The sequence below is a fragment of the Vidua chalybeata genome, chromosome 5 (assembly GCF_026979565.1).
Source record: "Vidua chalybeata isolate OUT-0048 chromosome 5, bVidCha1 merged haplotype, whole genome shotgun sequence".
Lineage (NCBI taxonomy): Eukaryota > Metazoa > Chordata > Aves > Passeriformes > Viduidae > Vidua > Vidua chalybeata.
In genome coordinates, this window is record NC_071534.1 from 25,476,973 (window position 1) to 25,499,789 (window position 22,817).

The window sequence follows — 22,817 nt, forward strand, 5'->3', positions numbered from 1 at the left end:
ATAAGAAAAAAAACCAACTGTAGTATATGAAAGATCAGGATAATACATATGTCAGTCACATGCCATGAATATAATCTGAAAAGCATCACAATTTCCTGTACCATATGTAGCCACCTCACACAGAACAGCCAAGCACATTCTTTAAAAAACTTATACAGCACACTAGATGTATTCTTTTTTTAATTGATGTGAAATGTTAGTAGCATTCCCTCCTCGGACATGAGCAAACAGCTGCACATCATTATGTGCTCCAGCTGAACGAGCAGAAGGTGCAGTGAACCACCAGAAGATCCCTTTACAATGCTGGTCACGAGTACAAATGCGTGAGGGCCGTCAGTATGAGGTGCAATACACTCCCCCAGACTGCCTAGGTGCAAAAGCCACTGCTTCAAGTTAGTTTTCCAGATCACCCCGCTGAATTAGCCCATTACACACATGAGTTTTCCCACTATCAGCCCTCCATATGTCAGGTACCACAGAGAAAATGGAATCCTATCCATCATGTGCTCTGTACACATACACTCACAGCTAAAACTATGGGGCAAGCTGCTAATTAGGCAGCGACCTAAAAATGCCATGCAGAGTGGTGCTTCCAACATCTGAAGGGTCTTCCTTTCATGCTCACTGAATTATTATGACATGTCAAAGAAATAACTGTCGTGCTGATGATAATGCCAAGAACTGTCCTCCCTCCAGTTCACCAGGTGCTCCCTGTATCTTCCAGCAAAGAAAGGCAGTGCCATGGGCCCTTGGGTACCCCAGTGGCCTTCTGAAGCACCAGATTATTTTTCTGACCTTGTGACTGGCATGCTTGACATCCACTGAGAGAATGCCTCATCCATTTCCTCGTAACTTTGTAATCCATCCAGAAGTCACACCACATCCATTCCTCACAGCCAAGGCTATCTTTAACAATGAACAATAAATAAATGTCATCCTCTTTTCCCAACTATTAAAATTCCTCCAGGATGCAGGCATTTTCAATAGAATCCCCAGCCTTTGTCACGTCCCCAGCACAGTGCTTGAAGCCTGTGCGAGGACGTGCACTGCACAGAATTGAGCAGAACAAGTCCTACTTGGGGAGCTGCTCACAGGGAGCTCTCCAGCTGGTAAGTGAGAGGGATTCACACTACACAGGAGAAGCAACCCAGAGAATGGACGTTATACACAGTTAACAAAGCCATTTTTAAAGTGACCTTCTCATTAAGTAAAGAGGGGGACAACAGTGAAGATGTACAAGCAGGATGAGAAGGGAGGCTTCTCTCTGCAAATAAACTGGAGAGCTGCTTTCTCTTGTTTCTGCAGTTTTCATCACTAAATCCCCATCTAGTAACAGACAATTCCAAGGAAAGCACCCACAGGTAGAAATCTTCCACTGTTTCTTCCCTTTCTGAGGTATAACAATGTTCACAAAATGAAACAAGAAAGCTTCGTGCCTTAGATGTCCTTTATCAGCACCACACATACATGCCCAACAGAGTTATTACCCTAATCACAAACGTCAACAAATTATCCCTGTTTAAAATTCAACTACAACAAAGGCAGAAATCCAATCCATGCATTCTCCAATTACAGTCCACACAAAACATTCTGTGAGTCTCCTGTGAGTTTGTGTTGTGGATACACACACATCACCTCTTGCCACTGAAAATTAGTTCAGTGTTCACTGGACCAATGTCTTCACTGCTGTCAAAACAATTTCTAGCTTTTCCATTCTTCATGCTGCAGAAAGGAACACGATGGTGCCACTGAGAATGAATATGAGGTTTCGTTCTCTCTTACCCCTACACACCTACACTCTAAAAGAGAGAGGCACACAGACTGCATGCCTGTTCACTCTACAATCATTCCTTAGGAAATTGCAAGCTACCTCTTCCAGGTTAGACCTTGCAATGAAAAAGGAGAGAAAAATGGCTGCTAAGACTATTCTGTTTGCTTCAAAAAGAAAGTAGAACATCTTACACTTTACAAAATGTGAGAAATCAACGGATATATCTCGTGCTGCCTCTAAGCTGTAAAACACTGAGTAATAGCTTGTCTGGGCTTCGACTGAAGTATGGTCCTTCCTGGGGGAGGCAATGCCCAATAAAAGGCCACTACTGCTGCATTTGGGAAGATGTTTTCCTAAGACCCTAATACAATGAATTGTGCCTGCAGTTCTTGTGCCCTGAACTTCCCTCTTTCTGTTATAAAAGGGATTGTTTGAAGTCAAATGGTATCATTTATTTCCAGGAAAAGTGCTGCTTCCTGTTTGCTTTCCTCGATAATTCATACCACTCAGCCCAATACAACCATCTTCATACCACTGAATGGCAGTATCACAATTCAGAGACTGCAGGAGTTGTTAAAAATAAAACAGAAAATAGCTTCAGAAATGTAGAATTTCTTGAAAAGCAAAATATTTCCAATTATACTTCTAATTATATACATACATACGCGCCATCCCTCAAAGTGCTCAAGGCCAGGTTGGATGGGGTTCTGAGCCACCTGGTCTAGTGCAAGGTGGCCCTGGCCATGGCAGGGAGGTTGGAACTGGATGGTCTTTAAGGTCCCTTCCATCCAAACCCTTTTGTGATTCTATACCAAGGGCTGAGGGAAACATGTCCATGTTGATCCACAGGAACCATCACCAGTCCCATGCTCATGGTAGGTTTGTTGGAGGCTGCAAGTGCTCATGAGAGCACTTTGTCAAGATGTTTCTGGTTGTACTGGATTGGATACAAAAGCAGATCACTACAGATCCAACTCATTCAGTGTTTGAGGTTTTCAAGGATAAACACAAAGGAATATTTATGATGAATTTCAAAGCATCTAGTAAGTAAGTGCCCAAAGAGCAAAATTCATCTTAACAGTGGTCAAGAGCAAAACTGAATTTCTTACCAAAAAATTACAACTTGAAGTTTCAAATCAAACAGTGGTATTCATAAATCCAGACTGAATTGTTTTTTTAAAAAAGTAATAAAAATATGATAAAATCTTTTTAAAGAAAACCAACAATATTAATCCTACATTTAGTCTGACAGCAGGAGAAGAAATAAAAAGCAAACAAAACTTCAATGAATATGGAATAAGATTTTTCAGAAGTCTTCAGTACTGGGCTAATGAGAATTTTATCATTAACTTTCCTGAGAACAGGATTATGTCTAATACAAACAGTTCTGAATATCTCTAGCAGTGAGTAATGAAGGCAAGATGAATATGAGATGATGTACAACCTGCAGGTAGAACTAGTGAATGTCTAATAGGGTGTTTTCCCATATTTCCTATACAGCATCTGTGAATGCATTATCCAAATTAGTAACCCTGCAGTCTCAAACTGTTTTGGTTCATTTTCTGTCTCTTATCAGGAGCACAGGGAAGACTGCCAGGGTAGACTGAAAATGTACATGACCTGCACATTTTAGCATAACACAGGTATTAAAAACCTGACACCCTTCAACTATGCTTTTCAGCCATACATACATTTAAGGAAGAGAAACTTCTGTACTATTTCCAAAGTGACTACTGACACCTCTCCTTCCACAACTCAACTGAAAGAGAAACAGCTTGTAACTCCCTATGATCCACAAAAAAAAACCTTCCATGGAAGTGAGTATCTGACTTCTGACAAGGCTTATACAACCTCACTTTCATTTCTGCAATATGATTAATGGTACCTCTGAAATGCTGAATTGGAAAGTATGGCTTACCAACTGTATCATTTATACTAAAGAACAATTTCCAGGCCATTTCCAATTTCCCACATTCCATTACTCTGCTGAAAAAAAAAATCTCATCGAGATATATCCAGTGTTTAGGTTTTAGAAGCATAGCAAAAGTGCAAATAGAGGAATTGATTTTATTTTCAAAAGGCTCAGCAGATGACAGTTCCCAGTCCTGTCTGAAGTGACAAAAAGCTTAATGGCTATGGGAGAGGCAGAGATGCTTAACAACTTCAGTGGGGTTTGGATCATTAACAATAATTGAATGCAGGAGTCCAGGCCAAGTTCTGCCCTCAAATCAGACCAATTAAAGACTGAGACATTCAACTAGAGAGACATTTTCATCAGTTGAGCTTGCCTGCATTAGTTATTACTGAAATGATTTTTCACCTCACTCCAATGCATTGAGAGGAAAATATGCGCTTACCAACCGTTTCATCTGAAGACTACGAAACAAAAGATTTTTTAAAATTTATTTTCTTTTTATGTTGTGTTGCACAGCTCTTGATGTTACCTTGAATGAAGCAATGCAGTGTAGGCTGAGTAATGTCATCACCAGCACCAAGAACACCGTGGCTAAGTTCCTCACATCCCAGATGGACTCGACCAAAGGGATGCTGCCGACCTGCCAGTCGTAGCACAGCGTGATCGGTGCCAGCAGCAGCCACGCATTGAAGGCCAGAAGGTAGGAATAAGTTAAAAACCTGCAATGAAAACAAGTAATGCAATACATGGAATGACTGCCAGCACAGGAAACATCTTCCTTTGGCATTTACCACATACCACACGGGAGGAGGAAGCAACAAAAAAACAACTAATCAACAACACTGCAGCAACAGGCAGCACCACACCTCTCTGTCAACAGAGATGCTACCATAGGTGAGGGGCACTTCACAGGTCATTTGAAGAAATAACATAAAATCAGTAATATTTACATGGTTTCTATGCACCAGCCTTTGGAAAACTAACAGAACTTCAAGTCCCATTTGAATGTTAGATTTTTGAAGTGACTTTCTGCCAGTTTAAACAATAAATTGATAACTACACAGGTACATACATATATATTGAACTTTTACACACTTCACTGCATCACTGCTGCAATACAAAATATCCCTTTAGCTGGGTTTAACTTACAATTTAGGATTTCTTCTATCTGCACAACATGGAGAAATTAAAGTCAGACCCTTCTCTCTTTTCTCTTTGTAAATTAAGGAACAGGGAGAAATACTGAAGAAAGGAGGGGCAGAGTGATTCTTAGCTGAACCTATTGCAGTTTCTTAGGGTTGGGGCCAGATTGCATGAGATGTGCCACAGAAGTGATGGGGAAGTAGGGATTTCAAATTGTTATAATCCTCAATAATTGTTATTCTCAACAGAGAGGAAATTAATGGGGAATGGAAATAGGGAGTGTGCTGTCCTCTGAGAAAGTATGCAGGGCTTTCAAATGACTGAAAAAGAACAGTATGTGTGCCACTGGGTTAAAGAAAACAAGAAAAAAACCAAATCAAACTAAAATCCCTCTCTGCCCCAGGCTTTTCCTTCTTGGCATCGACTCACCAAAAAGTGCATCTAAAGTTGAAACAGTTCTAAGTACAAGAGACTGCAGATTGATTATTCCAGTAATCGTGAAGTCAACCAAGTCAAATTGTGAAAGCCTTCAAAGAGACAAACCCATCCTTTGCTTGCAAATGGAACAGTCCACATTGTACACATCACCGAAAATGGCAAATACTCAAAAAAAGGAAAAAATTGCATTCTATCCTGCATATGATTTCTTCCATCTGAGCTGCTTCGGCACCTGTTATCACACCCAGTTGCCATGGTACCTTGCAGGTTTATTAAAATGGTAACAAAGGACAGCAGAAATGTCAAGGCATGTAGACAGAGCATTGTCTCACTTGCCACTTACAAACATGGCCCTTTGTGGTCAAAATGCAGCCCCTTAAAACAGCACTGACAACATTAGATTTGTGGTAGAATGATAAGACACTGAAGCTAAGCGTGACTCCGGGGAGGAAGTTCCCAGATGGGTGTTGGGCCCTAAATTTCTGTGAAAACATATTTAAATAACTACAAAGTGAGGATATCAGTTTCTCTTCTCATCCAAAAAAGAAACATATCCAGCAGCACAGTGACCCAAAAGCAAGGAGGCTTACTAAGCTGGAATGTTTCACTGTAAACAGTCACAGAGGCACATCCTCATTTTCCCACACATCTTTCTAAACTCTCAATTCTGAGAAGCAGAATATTCCCACATTTTTAAGGTTTTCAGCCATTTGATACACTTCTCTTCCCATCCCCTGCACTTTCCTTACCTTCCCCACCCTGAGGTACTAAAGAAGAGGGAAAGAAAGAAAATCCATCTTCTCTGAACAGAGGCAGCGATTAAAAAGCCAGTCCCTATTTAAGAGAGGATCCCTCAAAAATATAACCTAATTTTGCTCAAACAATTCTTAAAATGTTGATTGTTCGTTCTTTCTAAAGAAACAAATGTGCTTTCTAGTCACCAACTCTTCTGGTGCACATTACAGAGAAACACAGCAACACAAAATCTTGTGAGACTTAATCAGACCAAGACACTCACTTGTGCCATTATGTGTGGCCTGACCCACCTCTGCTCAGCCACAATAAAACAAACTTCTCCATCACCCTCAACACATCAGCTCAGAGACGGCTGCCAGTATTTATTTACAGCTACTTACTTCACAGCCAAACTGAGATCCATTTCTGGCTTTGTTGTTAAAACAAAAGGATGCCTATTTAGATGAATCTGAATAATGTCATGGCATATCATATTGTTACTACAAGTATGTATATTTGACAGGATTTCCAGAAGCACTGAGTTGGTTTTGCACTTGATGCTTTAAGGAGAGTCCAGTTTTCGGAGGGAGTGTCCTTTTATCCCCTGGCATATTAACATTTTCAATAAGCATCACAATATTCATAGACGTTAGTATGCAAACCACAACACACGCCAGAAAACCCTCCCCTGCTTACTCAGACTGGGCTGCTGGGTAGGAAGGAACAAGATGACATTTGGGATCTTTGCAAACTGCAGCACTGCAGTTAAGGACAGACTAGCTGCTTTTCTGCATCTTCACTGATAAGGCAGGAGCTGATAGATCCTTACACAGCACAGAATAAATAAACGGTTTGCTGCCATAACAAACTAAGTCCACCTAATTTCAGAGGTATTCAGAGTAGCCAGATCACAGTGAGTTAATGCATTTCTGCTGGAAAGGTAGGACAAGCTGCTGTTGAAGGGAAGACAATTGCAGGCCACTGACTGATCAGGACAGGTTTGTAAACAAGTGTCTATTTCCAAGTGCTTGTGAGGTTTCAGTCTTCTTGGGAGCCACATGCACAGCTTGCTGCTCCCAAAGGAAAACAATTACTCCATTCCACTATGGCAATAATTAGTCTTTAAATACTCTCTTCCAACAGCAGTGAAACATTTTAAATCATGTGACAACCATCACCACCTGTCTACAGGCAGTTGGCTGGCCTCTGCAGTCACCCTCCTGGAGAACCCTTGGCCACATCTCCCGGCTGAGCCCAAGCTCCCTCTCTGAACGACATTAGCAGTCACGGTACCCGAGATCCACGGAGGCACTGCCTGACTTTTGGAGGCATTTGTAAGCAGCAACAAAGCCTTCAGCGGACTCTGAGTCAAGCAAAAGTTTGGATATGCCTTCAGCATTGGTAACCTGTCCTTGAACATGATGGATGGCTGTATAAAATAAAGTACTTATAAACTATCACTATTCTTGTACTAGGAACAGAAAAATAACAAGATGCTAATAATAGTTACTGACAATCCAGTGCTGCTTTTTATTTATGGCTCTCAAAAGCATATGATATTCCTTCACATCTATGTGGCTCTCATAGCACAAGCCTAAGCAGAAAGCTGAACACAGGAGAAAGTTTGGAAGAAACCTCTTACCAAAGCTAGCACCTCAAGGAACTAACTTGCAAATTTTGAAAAGACTTGAAGATTCTGAAATCACTCCAGGAGCTAATTACATTTCAGCAGCCTACCTGCAAATGGCAACAAGACTATTTTCTTATAATTAGTTGACTGAGTGAATTACATTTTAAATTAATGATCTTCTTGATATTGCTTCTGGTGTCTGCTGGAATTCCAAGGGAGAAAAATTCCTGCCTGTAGCATCTCCCACTCTGTCAGTTAATTCTATGAAAATCAGACTGGTGAGGTGACTGGATGATTCTGCCTCTTAACTGGCAAACAGTTTTCCCCCAGGCCAGGTAACAGCATTTGCATCACAGCAAATTTTTTATTTGCAAATTGAATATGGAAATCCACATTTCAGTGGGTATCAAGTGTTCTTTTCAATTCTGATCATTTCTTGCATGCTCAGAAAAACACAGTTCCTCCTGTAGGTAGCCAGCGTTGTCATGGCAATCCAGTTTGTTTAGTTTTAATTTTTTTTAGTTTCAATGTTCTGTTGCATGCTTTGAGATAAATACAGGATGACTAATATCTAGAACTTGTTGCAGAAAACAACTATCTAAACTGATTGTTTCTGTTGCAAAAATGAATGCAAAGGGTACCACTCAAAGCCATAATAATATGACAGGAAAATACTTGAGGATTTTGTGTTGTGCATTACTCATTGCTGTAATAGAGACCAACGAGCTTGGAAAAGCCCTCATCTCAGCTGTGCCAAACCCAGGCAATCAGAGCACAAGGAATGAGAGACTAGGTAAAAAAAAAATACAAGATGTATAGAAATTTATGAGGCATTTCCAGTCTTTTCTGATTTTGGAGCAGTTTAAGCTTTCTCCCCACAGTACCCAGGGACTGAGATAATAGATTTCTTTCTAGAACTGTGCTACAAGAGTGATCACAAAGCTCTATCCCACCAAAGCTGCATGGAAAAGTGGGGGCCAGTGATCCTAATTTTTCTGTTTTTTCAGCATACTGTGCTGCAACCTGCCAGCCACCCAGTTCTGGGCCAACCCATCCCATTCCTGGCAGACAACCCTACCCACAAAGACCCAGCAGGGTACCCACCTGCAAGTGAAACATCTTCCAGCACTGGGGATTTTAGCAAAGCAAAAGCAAACCATTCTCCTGATTGGGGAAAAATGGACCTGTCTAGAAGGCAGGTAGTAAGTGCACTTAATTAGTACTTGGGGAAAAAAGAAGGGGAGGATCTTTCTTTTTTGGGGGGGAAAAAAGTGGGGATCTTAAACAGAAGCAGGAATACCATTTTTGCCCTTTCAGAAGTCACAGAACCTGTGGTTATGCTCTTCTGACACTACCTGCACACTGCCAGGCACTCAGGGAGGTTTCAGTTCACTATAAAGGTAAGAAGAGCTTTTTTATTAGGGAAAAGAGCTTCTCATTTGTATTAACAGCTGAACTGATTTCAGTTCAAGGCTCTCTTCATCCTCTTGCAAAGCCCTAAACCCAAGTGTGTTTGACAAGTCAGTTCACAATAATGCCCTCCTAGGACACATGTGGCTGCAATTATAACCAGGTGGTGGTATTTTGGATATTGTCTTCAAACTGTAATATTTACACTCCCCCTAGGGAACTCTCAGTCCAGTCATACCTCCCCACACAAGTTTATTTTTCTGCTCTGTATATTGTCAGCCTAAACATTTTCTTTTCAGAGCCTTAGAAGAAAAAAAATCCCACTCTGTCTGTCCAGCTCGTTCAGAGATAGTGGAGTAAACTACACAAATAAGCAGCAGACAAATTCCATTTAACGTCCAAATGCGAGTATTAGACAGCAAATACTTGTAACTAGAAAAGTATCTGTGTATTCCCTTTTGTCAAACCTTTTGCATTTAGGGAAAAGAGCTGCCAATCGGTAGAGGACAGGAGTGGGAAAGACAGATAGGGATAAACAGAGAGCTGCAGCTTGATGAATAGCGAGGTAACTCCTCTGGAAGGTGGGCTTGTGTGCACCAGGGACATGGGGAAAAGCAGACATGTTGTCTTCTATAGCTACACAGCCTGAAGAGCTTTACTCTGGTTAATGGCTCTCTCTCAGTTGTTTCAACTCTGTGGCTAAGAATCTGAAAAATACCAAATTATCTAGGAGAAGACTTTCAAAGAGTCCGTGAGTTTCCAGTGAAACCCAAGCCTCCTGTCAGAATCTCAGTGCTGGAAAACCTGGGATTGACCTCGCAGCGATTTCCCCCTGCAAACCCCCGTGTGCTGCGGGTGAGGACATCCCTTGTGATCACACCTGACCCTCAGCTCCTCGCTGACAGCAGCACGTTCCAGAATCGCGCAGCCCAAATTCACCAGCAGTGCCCAGCAGTGGGCAACTGCTTATGAAGAGGATCACTGAGGCAGCAGCAGATGGAGGGTTCTGTGGACAGACACTGAGATCCTCAAGAAATTAAAAACCAGACCTCATAAACCTGCTGGGACAATGTTCCTGAAAATGGCTCATTGTATCCCAGAGCATTACCCACCCAATGCTGGTGGGAGCCAAAGGGATGTTCTGGGCACACTGCTTTGTCTCAGAGACTGGCCACTCTCTACCCCTTCTGTGTGGAAGTATTTTGGAAAGCAAAATACATGGCCTGTAGGAGTCAATGGCCTCTGCTTAGGCTGCAGACTCTCTACTCCAGATGCAGACTCTGGCAGGGAAGGCTTGCTGTGTAACCAGCACTTGCAGCGAGCACCACGGCCCACTGAAATGCCTACCAAATCCCAGAGCAGCACTACCAGGGTCTGCTCATCACACCAAGAATACTTGGATGAGAGAGATGCTGAAATCCTTCCTGTGGCTCTGAGAGCATCACCTTCTCTGCAGGGTGGCCTTTCCTTTGGAACACCATCTTCCAGCCAGGCCTTCCCCCAACTCCCAACACCCACTGGAGTAAAAACAACAGTTTACACTTAATGTATGGGCTGTATGGCCCCTGGGTAGGCATGAGAGCAATTTTTTACCAACATTGCTGTTCTCCCTTTTGTTAGAAGTGATGCCTGACTGCTGGATGCCTGCAGATATTACACGTAGGGCTGAACTTAAACACCTTTGAGCACATGACAGAAAGCACTGACAAACCAGGCAGAACCTCACCACCCAGGCAGCGTGTGCAAGCCTGGCTAAGAGCTGATATGTCACAGGGGTCTATTTTAATGCTATTTTCTAGCCTAAGGTCCATGAAAACACCATGTCAAAGTAGTTGCTATACTTGACTTCTATTTCCTTGGCAGAACTGGCTGGCACAGGGACCCATTTTCCCAGTACAGGTCCATGGTTTCCCTCTCAGTAGTTCATTCCCTTTGAAGTTACAACTGGGATGATTAAATGCATTGCTCAGAAAACAGTCATAAATCCCTGTGAAAAGGATTATGTGCCCGTTTTTATGTATAAGCACTTCTTCAGCTTTCTGCAGCACTGAATTCTCATTTACCTGATTGAAACAGCAAAGCAACACAGAAAGCCAGCTTACAGAGAGAGAAGTTCAACCACAGGACAATGTTATCTCAAGGCAGTCCAAGTAGAAATGCATTAACTATTTAAGGAAGCACCACAAATAACCTGCTTCACACCCAGGGTGATCAGCCACCAGAGATCACAAGGCAAATGCCAACAGAAATTAATATAACTTGACTCCCAAAGACATAGTTTTTTAAAAAACAGACTTTTAATTAGAAATTACAGGTAAGATTTAATCTGTTTCACACAGCTTGAGACGTGCTGCACAATGAATTTGTGCACAGTACTTGCCACAGTACTGGTAATAAAATCTGTTTATCCTACTTCTTTCCCCTCAGGAAGGGTAGAAGAAAAGAACATTGTGCAAAACGTCTCAAGCATGTCAGTCCTCCACTCAACACCCTCCTAAATTTGGAGCTGCACTTCTGGTACATTGTTTATATAAAGCTGGGTAGGCCTCAAAACCTTTCTAGCTGCATTCTCCCTCAAATTCTGTCTGATACAAGCAAGAATGTTCAAACAGAGGTATGGGATCAGTTCTTCTATCTCAAATATTGCCTACTCATAGCAGATTTTGAGATCAAAGTGTTCTTTAAGGTAAGACCACTGGAGACAGTACATCCTGCAGTGCACAACAGCCTGGATGGACAGGTTTTCATGGCAGGGCTTAAGAATAGCAGGATTCCCAACACCTTCATTTCTGCCTCCACTCAGAAAGGCAATGACACACACATCTCATCTTCTCAGATCACCTTTGCCAAGCAACACATTGAAGGCCATGGAAATGTGGCTCTCATTTATGCCACTAAGCTTTGAGGTATTTGGGAATATCTCTTGTAATTTTAACAATAGTAATTTAGTGAGCATGCTGCACTTTCCAGTCTTTTTAAAGACTGAAAAACTGTCATTATTTCAGCATATTATGCCCTTCAATTGTGAAATAAATAATTATCTGTCTACTTTAATTTATACATTTGTGTTGTCCGGGATTGGAGACAAGTTACGCAGAACACATCGGTATTTTCTAGGGTCAAACTGAGCCACATCAAAGGTCCATCCAGCAGTGACCAGAAATCCATGCCAAGTAAAGCATATAAGATGATAATGAGTTGTTGGATGAGTTGGAGTTTCTGAGTTGGATGTGGTCTCTGCATATTTAGTAGCCTGGATTTCTTATTTCACCTTGGCAAATCTCTCTTTGAGCCTGCATAAACACTCTTCCTGCAGGACACTCCTGGTGTCCTGCAGGAAGAAGCTCCCAGCTCAGCTACCTGTTGCATGTCACTTCCTTGGCTTGCTTGGAACCTGCCTCCTCTTAGATCCCTTTGATACACCCAAAGTTCTACATGCCCCCCTCCTCCCCACAGTCATGGATGCACAGACACCTCACACCCCCAGTCCTGCACTCTATCCTGTACCACCTCTAAGGGATCACAGATTCTGACCTCACAAGTCACTGCTTTTTCAACCCCCTGACACCTACTCCTAATGGTGGCCCCAATAAACCCTGCCAAAGTTACAGTGCTCCATTGGGTTCATCCTGTGTCAGCCCAGACCCCAGCTCCACATCTAACTTCATGAATTTCACAAAGGCTGCCACGCCATTTCCAAACTACTGTTTTTCTTTTTTTTATTCCACTGTTATCAGCCTTCCTTCTAGTCCCACAGAGCTGGTCAAGTCTTAGAATAATTTTCAACTCTGTTGAAAATCATAACATTTACCCTGGCGAGACATGCACAAAAACCACATTTCCAGCTCAAATAAAGACAGCTCTCTGAAAACAGAAAACTCCCATTTGTGACCTAAATAATCTTCAGAGTTACAAAACAACTTGCCCACTGCCTGAGACTAACCCTTGCTTCAACTACAGTAACAATGTTACTAATCACTTCGAGAGCACTACCCAAAACTGATCTTTCTTTTAGTTTCTGGTCTGGACACCAAACTTAGCTCTTCCACTGCCTTCTCCCCAACTCAACCCAACTTGCAGTTAACATCTTGGCTTCAGTGCTGTTTCCTAATTACTTCCTTCAAAACCTTGTTAAAAGCTTCCCACACCAGCTCTTCACATGCTGCTAGTACTGTAGCTGTCCACAGCTGAGGAACACATCCTGCTTAGGAGCTTCTCTGAAGTTGGACCATCAGCACAAACTGCAGCCCTCCTCTGGACTCATTCCAACAGGTCCATGTATTTCCTGTGCTAAGTACCCCAGAGCTGGATGCAGAGTGCCAGGAGGGGCCTCACAAGAGCAGAGTAGAAGGGCAGAACCATTTCCTTGACCTTCCTGGAAACCACACCTTATGCCACTTGAACCTTGCCAGCTCCACCTGACATCCCAGTCCTGCACTTGGGATGACTGGCACAATGCCAGTTGGGCAGCAATAGCTTCAGCTTTGACCACAGCAAGATGAAGTCTCAGATGAGAGTTACAGTTTGAGTCTGAGAGAGGAGGAAGGAAAAGGTTTGCTGCTAATACAAGGGTCAGAGGGTGCATCGTGGGCTATCAGTTCAGAGATGATCACTGGGTCTCAGTGTACCTCAGGACTGACACTGAGACCTGTTGAAGGCATGGGTTTCCTGAATGGAGGATAAAGCCTTCTGGGTAAATTGGCTAAAATGAGGATTAAGATCAAGCTCAGTAGAAATGGAAGAACAGGGATAATTAAAGGGTTTTAGAATCCCTTCAGAACAGTAATACTGCTTTTTACTGGAATGGATTTCCTTAATTAGCTTTGGAGTAGGTAGGTGTTGCTGGACTGCAGGTGAAGCCGGGTCTGCTGCTGGGGCCAAGGGAGGACCTCAGCCAGCAGCACTCTGACTTGTTTTTCCTAAGGCTGTTAATAAAATCCGCAGTGCCAGTGGTAAAAATAGTCACTGTTTCATACCCTGAGAATGACTTGGCTTTTGGGTTTAGAAAACCCTCCTCTGTCTTTAAAAGAGGCAAAGAGACAAACACGCAAAAGAACACATGCAGCACAGAAGAGGTAACTGAAATTAGGCCAGGATCATTTGTGACCTGGTGACCCCCATCTCAGCATAAACATATCAAAAAGGGACAGCAGCAAATCCTTCTGCTGTGCTGCACTGAGTCTGGTATTAATAACTCCACTAGAAACAAACGTCAGAGCTTTCCAAACAAGACAATGTGCTTCCTGGAAGTACTTTTAGCCTTGATGGTAATAGGAGCTGTTGCCACGTTATCATAAAGGTTCCCCAAATGAGATCCAGTCTAATTCTGTAGCAGATGTTGAATAAGGATTGCTTGATCTTAAGCTGTGTCTCAGCTGCAATTTCACCGGTGGAACGAGGAGCCAGGAAGGCCAGAACTGACACATAGGAAGACTACTCCCATTTTCATTTGAGACATCAGGAAATTCCTCTAGAAGGCTCCAAAGTGTCTTTCAGTAGCCAAACAGAGCAAAGACTCGTGGCCCATCCACATTCACTGTTCAGTCACTGATATTACACCAAGAAGCATGGTCACCCCCTTTTTATACAAACTTCAGCTGAAGCCAAAACTCTGTATGCTTCCATCCTACATCTCAGGAGCAGCCAGTTTTAAGATGTAGGATCATGCCTTAGTTACCGGGCTTTCCAGTCCTGTGCTCAGGCAACTAAACTATATTCTTTGGGCTTTGAATAAAAATAAGCACACATTTTTCAGTAAGAAAGCACCTGTAATAGAACCCTACAGGACCTGCAATGTGTTTTGGGGTTCAAACAGTTCAGGTTGCTTTCTATTCCAGACAGAGTAATACCAAGAATTAAGTTAAGGCAACACAACAAGTTTTTTTCATTGTCATCTGCAAACAATTTTAGTATAGGAAAATGTAACATCAAGACCACACTTTTGAAAACTTTTGCTTGACTGCTGTCATCATACCTCGTCAGTAAATATGGTGAGAATGAGGCTGGATTGTCCTGCTCTGAAAACATTGGCATGGAACCTCCCATTATCCAGAGGCGGAAATACAACACAAGGATCACCTTCAAAGAAGAACACCTCAGTTAGCAATGCGCTATTAAGAAGAGATAAGGCCTCCAGCAAATGTTGTGCTGGGATAGCTCTCCATGCTGTGCAAAGCGAGTCAGCTCAGCAGTTTAGGCAAAATTCAAGTTTGCCACCTTACACAGGCTGACAAACCTGCCAACCCTCAGCACAGAGCACACTGTGATTGTGTGTCCCTCTTCCGTGTCTGCATTACTGACACATCTCAGTACCCACCACAAGGGCAGCATTCTGAAGGACAAATCTGTCACTCTACTGCAGTGTAGACTGCAGGATTTTGCTACTGACCTCTACCTAAATGCAGAGAAGAAAATCATGGGTGATGTCTTAGAAGTCCTTATCATTTATCCACGCTGGCGTAGGTGTAAGGACAAGCTCCATCTGTGCTTCTCATGCTGCATAATCCTAATTCCTGGAAGGAATTCTGCAAGCTGCCACTCCTTCACCTTTCTGGTAACCACTTGTCAAAGGACAAGCAAGGGGATCTGGCTCCTGGAGCAGCACAGGGAGCTGCACACCCAGAACATTGCAATGGAAGTGCTTGTTTTCTCCTCTGCAACATGTTGAGTCCCATGTGGAGCACATCGAGCAGCAGTTTTTCTTATGACTCTTACCTGCACTGGCATTAACAGCATGTCACTGATAAGGCAGCCCAGTGCCACAGAGTCCCATGTATTTAGGGCAGGAAATACCTGCAGATGATTATATGGTTGCAAGGGCAACCAGTATCAATCAAAAGGTTTGAAGTGGAAACACAGTAATATCCTTGTTTCTGCACAGTTGAAGTTTTCTAGACTAATTCCCAAGTCTAACTTTGTATTAAGATCTACCACCTGAGCTTTCTGAGTCTTTTGGGATACTACTATGAATTGTTATTCTCATCAAATACACAAAAATACATGGTCAAGTCCATTCATACTTACGTAGCTTATCACCAAAGCAGCTCTCTTCAAAAAAGGCCTTGCAGTATACAAGAAATTCTGGTTGTTATTTGCAGTCAGGTAGCTGAAATACAAAGAAAAAAAAGTTTGTTGAAGTACTTTGGAGCACTAACTCATTTTTCAAGTGGAGAAAAATGTGTACATTGATTTAACCACCCTACATGCAATAATAATGACATCACTCCTACTCTTCAATGGTCTTTCCACATAAGTAAAATACTGAGGTTAGTTCAAGTAATACACACTGTAATACATCGCATTTTTGCCACCAAAATCTGGTTTTGGTGTGTTTGTTGGTTTGTTTTTTGTTTGTTTGTTTTTATACATCTTCAATTAACCCCTTAATCCTCAGAAAAATCCCAGGTGTGTCTCAGTGAAATTGCTGTCTTCAGACTCCCAGAAGACTACACGGAGACATATTTTTTAAAGGTCACCCAAACAGAGCGATTCAATTTTAGACCATTATTAAAATGCAAAAATTGCTTGTTCTCAGCTCTCTGCTCAGTCTCTAGAGAGGAGAATAACTATCTAGCAGAACTGATTCTAAGCATTTTTTGGGAGCATATTCTGCACACTTAAGTTTCATTACAAGTCTGCTGACGAAGTGCTATGATAATTAATTGCACAGAGACAAACATACATGTGGCATACTGTTGTAGGAATGTTCATAACATTCCTGTTTCTCAATGAGTAAAATGAAACTGTATTTGGAGCCAAAACTATGCATTTATTTTAATATAAAGTAGAAGCACTTGCCAAAGTATAAGGAACTTTCTTAATATAACAAATAGTGCCATATCCATGGCATTAATTTCATGATAAATCTGTTTCTATTGAACCTTACAGATGCTCCATCACTGTAATAAAGCAATGACAAAAAAGAAATACAGAAGAGACAACAGGAATATTTTAAGCATGTAGTAGTAAAAAACTATTGAAAAAAATGTCAACTTATTTTAAGAAGTTATAAATCAAGCCAACAAAATAAATTCAGAAGGAAAACCTTTGCACATTCTTCTGTATAACCCACAGTCAGTATCAGGATACTCTACTTAAATGATTTACAAAAACTGCAGTTTGAATTGCAACACCTTCAAGCAAGCTACCTTTCCAAGCATGAAATCCTCATATGTTTTTCCTGTAAACATGGAGCCCATAAAACATGTCTTATTTCCTCTCCAAATTCCTTAAGGCAGTCTATCACCTGATGGCTTCCACCCTTCAAGTCTTTGAAAAAACAAGACTGAAGCACTCCCTAATGCAGCCAAGAGTCTTTAATACCTGGGGTTTTGCTCAAATTTTCTATAGTAAGAAGTTTGCAAGCCTGGTCACCATGACAAGATGAAGAAAAGATTACACTGCAGAAAAAAAAGCACCAGGGCAAAGCCAGCAAGAAATAGAGGCAGCATTTACCAAGATGAAAGTACATCTGGATGCTCTGTACAAAAGATCTGCACTTCGGAAAACTTTCCCTAAGTGCCATGCCTAAAACTAAGGAACTAAACCACACAGCATAAAGCAAACCAGACAACTTTCAGTCTTTGGAGTCTACTTACTGTGAAATGTTGACATTTAAGCACCAAACCTGACTTAAATGTCAGGCTAGTCTACACGGGCTGAACGCCTCAAAGTGCAAAGTTTCTGGAGTTCCCACTGATTTTAATCAGGCTGCAGCAAGTACAAGGGAGATGAAACTAAGCCTTCAGCTTTGTCTCCCCATGAAAGGTCAGATCGGCCTTCAAGTGCTCACCATGGCCCAGCTCCAAAGCCCACCGGAACCAAAGGGGAAGCCTCTCAATGACTTTAACAGCATTTGGACCAAACCCCAGGCTTTTGTCCCCTACTGGAACCTTTTATGAAACTCAACCCCCTTGTGTTTTGCAGCAGGAAGTGTTTGGTTGCACTTTGTTTACATTTTTATGTGTGGAGAGAGGAGAGCCCTCTATTCATCACACTGACTCTTTTCAAGAACCTGTTTTCACTCACTTTTAACTCTCTGCAACACATTAGGCAGGAATTTTCCATTACAAACATTTTATTTAGGTACAATTATTCTGGGAAAAGATCAACTAGAACAGTTCAGCTCTTTCTCCAAGGCTTCAGCTATAGACAGAGGAGCACTTTTATCAGTGCCAAGAAGTCTGCCAACTTCATCCTTGAGAAGCAGCATCACCTTGCACCAGTGACCCAAAACTTGTGATGTGGCCATCATCTCCAGGCCGTGTAATGCTCTCCTCCAGAGAAGCCACCTGTGGTCAGGTAAACAGTTCAATTAAAAAGTGAAACTTTTCCATTTTGAGAAAGCTCCTGTCCTGAAGTCTGTCTGGAAACCACAAAAGGTAACATGGTTCAGTGTTCAGCGAGCCTCCTCTCCACCCACTAGATTGACCTGTGGGAGTGGCATAAATGGACAGGTCACACTCAATGCCTCAAAGCTTTAGAAGAACCATGTGGCTTTCCAGAGCACCTTACTGGGCTACTACTTGTGTCAGGGAAGGTAGCTAGTAAAACATCTCACATCTGGTGCAGGTGGAAGAACACCATACAGTTTGTGTATTAAAACCAAATGAACTGCAAATGGGACCTGGATGAGGAAGTTTGCCAAATGTCAGTGACACACAGCATGGAAAATGCAGTAGCTTTCTACATGTAAAATTGCAGCCGCTTTTTCGACGTAAAATCTCAGCTTGCAAACATATCTAAGGTTACACTGAACTTCACACTCAGGCAACCTTAAGACCAGCCAAAGCTCTTAATTTTGTCTTTAGCTAGGAGAAGCAAAGAAATTACTATTCTAACAGTTAAACTGCTTTATACCCCTTTTTAACAGCTGTCTTGTAAAAAGTCATTTACAGGTCACATTTCCACACATTTGCCAACCTCTTCAGGCTGCCAAACATCCCTCTGTTCATGGGAACTACTCCCTATCACCTGCTCCACCCCAACCAGCACAATTGTGTGCAAAAACCATGCCAAAACACACACACGCATTCACTCCCACATGAGAGCGGGTGTGGGACATAGGGAAAGCATGCTGATGGCAGCACCACACAGCAATATGCTACCTCCTAAGTATGTGAACATTTCAAGGTGTGGGTCTTCCAGATCTTCCTAAAAAAATTACAAAATTAGAGGAGAAAACGCAGATCATCAGGTTCCCTAAACAAGTGCAAAAAAAGCCCATTTGGGCAGAGGTTCCACTTCGTGCCAGCTTTCCCACAAAACAACCCAGCATGTAATTGCCTGCTTGCTCTCTTTTAAAAGCCTTTCAGGAATACTTCCCAAAGTAACCAGAGTCACAACAAAGAATAAATCCAAGAAAAGCTTAATAATGCAGGGACTTCTCTTGTGCAGTTCGAGCAGAGGCCAAGACAGATATTTGGCAGCCCCAGCTTCCTGAAAAGCACAGCTCATCCTGGAATCAGTTACATCATCAGGGCACTCCAAGGTTTTATAATTGAAGACAGCAGGGTAGGTGGCCCAGTAAAATTCAATATGGTGCAGTTTATAGGAACATACACTTTGCTGGTACCAGATGGACTCTGGGTTAATCAAAACAAACTTCTCTAAGAAGCAGGCAGCTTTTTTAATTTGCCTGTGCCATTGGAGGCACCTCGAGCTTACACAACAGTGTGAGGCAGCTCCTCAGCTGCTGTTCATTGCCATGGCTCTGTGAGCTATTGCAGACCCACTATTGGAAACAGGTTTATCCCACACTGCAGCTGACTCAGCTTTGGCATAAAACGTGAGCTTGCTCTGTGCTCTCTTTGAAGGCTTTCTCAAGGGAAGCAAATAAACAATTAAGATCTGTGATGGACTCTCCATCAGTAATGTCTAAATGACCAAAGTAGGTATGCAGCAGAACAAGTGTTGGTATATCAAGAGATTGTTTTGGCCAGGTCACTCTGAGAGGATCATTACTCTTATTTATATTCTTCTTAGGAAACAGATCCAGCTCCCAGCAACTGCCAGAGTTTTGAACTAGCACTTTCAAACCCCTAATACTACAGGAAGATATTGGAAGGATGAATAAAAAAGCAAGGCTGTTTTTCTTATTCCTAATTATTGATAATAGTAAGACACCTCTAATCAAGAACATTTTTAAATAGCCCTTAGAAGGGGCTATTTTAAGTGCATGTCAAAGCTTTAGGTCATTGATAGATGCACACCTAATCCTAAATCAGTTTGACAGACTTCTCTGCTGAGAATAAGCAAGTTTTACAGGAGCTACATTCTTGTCTATAGAGACCACCTTACGTTTCCTACTTAAACAGGACATCCTTATCATCTGTTCAGATAGCTGCATCTTTTATTGGAGAAGTATCTTTTCCACCTAGCTCAGCCTATAGTCCTCCTTGAGGACAGCCCTTGAAGAGAAAGCGTGTGTATGCAATATCCAAGGGAGAAAACAAGAATAAAAAATCCATCATGGAGTTAAAAGAATTGAATGAAAAAAAAATCAATTTATTCTACCACGTCTGGATATTTAACTTGCTTAAAGTACTTGTCAATTCAGGGAAATAAAATACCAGCTATAGCTGCAGGTTTTGCAAGGGAGAAGAAAAGCCCTCCTGCTTCCTTCTTTATGAGTAGTCTTGACCTTGCCCACAGCATGTGTGTGGCATCCTTGCTCCTTATCTCCCTGGAGAGCCTTAAACCCCAGCTACCACTACCCACGCAGACCTAGATGCATAAACACACACAAACAGGAGCAGTTTTACAGGCTCTTTTGGGAGCTATGGAGGGGTTTTATGAAAGTCACAAGTGTTTTAACTCATTTTCACTGATAAAGTCATGTATTCTTTGAGTACGTTTTCAATTGTGACGGTATTTGGAATTCTCGCTGTTTATTGGCTTTTTGGGGAAAGCAAGGCCAGGGCATACACAGCAGAGAAGTTGATCCTACTCAAGGCTTTTCCTTATTCTCTTGGGCAGTACATCATTCTGTGTGGGATGAAAGTAGAGGAAGAAAACTGGGAGGAACAAGGAGAGGAGGAAAGAGAGGCATAGTAAGGGATCAGGAATAGAAAGAGAAAAAAGGAAAGTAGCAAAATGCACTTAACAGATCAAAGATATGACCAAGAACATGAAAAAGGGATTCTCCTCATACCAGACATTCCACCCATGTGAGGAGGAGACACAGTGGAGGAGGGCTAGCAGGAAAAATAAAACCTCATCAAAGTATGGCCACCAGATCTCAGGAAACCAAAGCACCAAGCCTGCAATTTCAAGCTTTTATTTTCAGCCATTTTATTTCCTCTGCATTACACACACCTAAGGCATAGGTTCATTTTTCCCTGTCCTAGCCCAGTGAAGGGCTCCTATAGACATATTTCAAGTAACTGCACTATAAGCAGCACTGATAGCAGCCTTGGCTGCTCCCCACATTGAGCTACAAATCCCTATTTACAGCTGCTTGTGCTTCTGACAAGCTTTATTCATTCAGGCTGAAAATTTTCTCTTCCAGGGGTTTATGTTAAGCTGAAACTGTTTTCTTCCTTGAAAGTATGAAATAAAACAGTTTGGCTTTTCCTGAAAAAAACAACTGGAGAGATTTGCCCATGTTGACAAAGTTCTGAAACCACTTTATTGGGAAAACTCAGTGGTTCCAGTTTGGAGCAAGGATTTGTTGTTTAGTAGAGGGACTGCAGAGATGCTGCTGGTTTTGATTTCAGTCACAACTGACTGTTTCTGGGCATGTGACAAGCCATGGGAAAAGATCTCTATTTGCGATGCTCACTAGAGACCTGTAGCAATTCCCCAGGCTCTCCAGCCCTACCAAACACCTTCTAGAAGGAGCAGCAGCAGACTCTCCTTGCATTGCTCCTGCAGAGCCATTGAGGTAGGAGACTCTCTCCTGCAATGGCTGTATCCGGCCTGGAGACCATTTGCTTGGACTGCAGCGGGCTGAAAACACGTGTCTGGAGAAGAGGCTATGTGAGTATGTGTTATAAGGAAGAGAGGGGATAAAAGGACAAGAAAGGAAGGCAGGCACAAAGAGGAAATGGAGGGGAAAAAAGATGAGTCAGGAAAATATATATGGCAATATTCAGACCTTTGCTGCTGTCAGAGATCCAGTGGCAGTATCCAAAAAAATCTGCTACCACTGGAGCTCCATTCACTGCTGTCCCCAGTGAGCACTCAGGAACTGCACTGAAGCACAGGAAGCAGGAAAACCCCTACCTTCCCCAGAGCAGCTCCACTTGCAAAAGCAGCTGCGCTTTCCCTGAACCAGCCTAGCAGGAGCAGATGAACCCAAAACCATGGAGGACTCCAAGAGACTGACTGCTGCCTTTGTGGCTGCACAGGGAAGGTCTGGCAGCACTGGAATACAGCCATCCCCAAACTACAGCACCACATCCATGCACCACACTCATTCTGCATGCCCAGGCTTGGGAAAGGGGCTGCTGACACAGGCAGGGAGCACAAGGTCTGCACGGTATCTAAAACACTCCCTAATCACAAAAAACTATCTCACCTGACAGCTTTTATGGGAAGAAAGGAGGAGGTTATCCTCCTCTCATGCACAAGGCTCAGTTATCCTGAGTGTAAATTACTGAGGTGCCCCTGGGAATCAAGTGTCCCAGTAAAAATTTACAAACAAGCCATAAAAGATGTGGAAGCCTGCTGCCTTGCTTTGACGCTCTCTGTAAAGGGTTTCATGTCACTAAACACACACTGGTCCAGCTAGTTGTCAATTTACAGCAGAAGCCATGGTAGCTTTAACATTAAAT

The 22,817-nt window shown here is 42.4% G+C and overlaps 1 protein-coding gene across 1 annotated transcript in view; it reads right to left on the reverse strand.

Annotated features, from left to right (window-relative positions):
- The window catches only part of TMTC1 (transmembrane O-mannosyltransferase targeting cadherins 1), a 134,816-nt gene that overhangs the window by 68,088 nt on the left and 43,911 nt on the right, over positions 1-22,817 (reverse strand). Inside the window, exons 6-8 of the mRNA XM_053943144.1 lie at positions 16,066-16,147; positions 15,017-15,120; positions 4,216-4,405 (exon numbers count right to left, since the gene is read on the reverse strand). Of these exons, the coding sequence (XP_053799119.1) occupies positions 4,216-4,405; positions 15,017-15,120; positions 16,066-16,147 (376 nt within the window). The remainder of the gene's footprint in view (positions 1-4,215; positions 4,406-15,016; positions 15,121-16,065; positions 16,148-22,817) is intronic.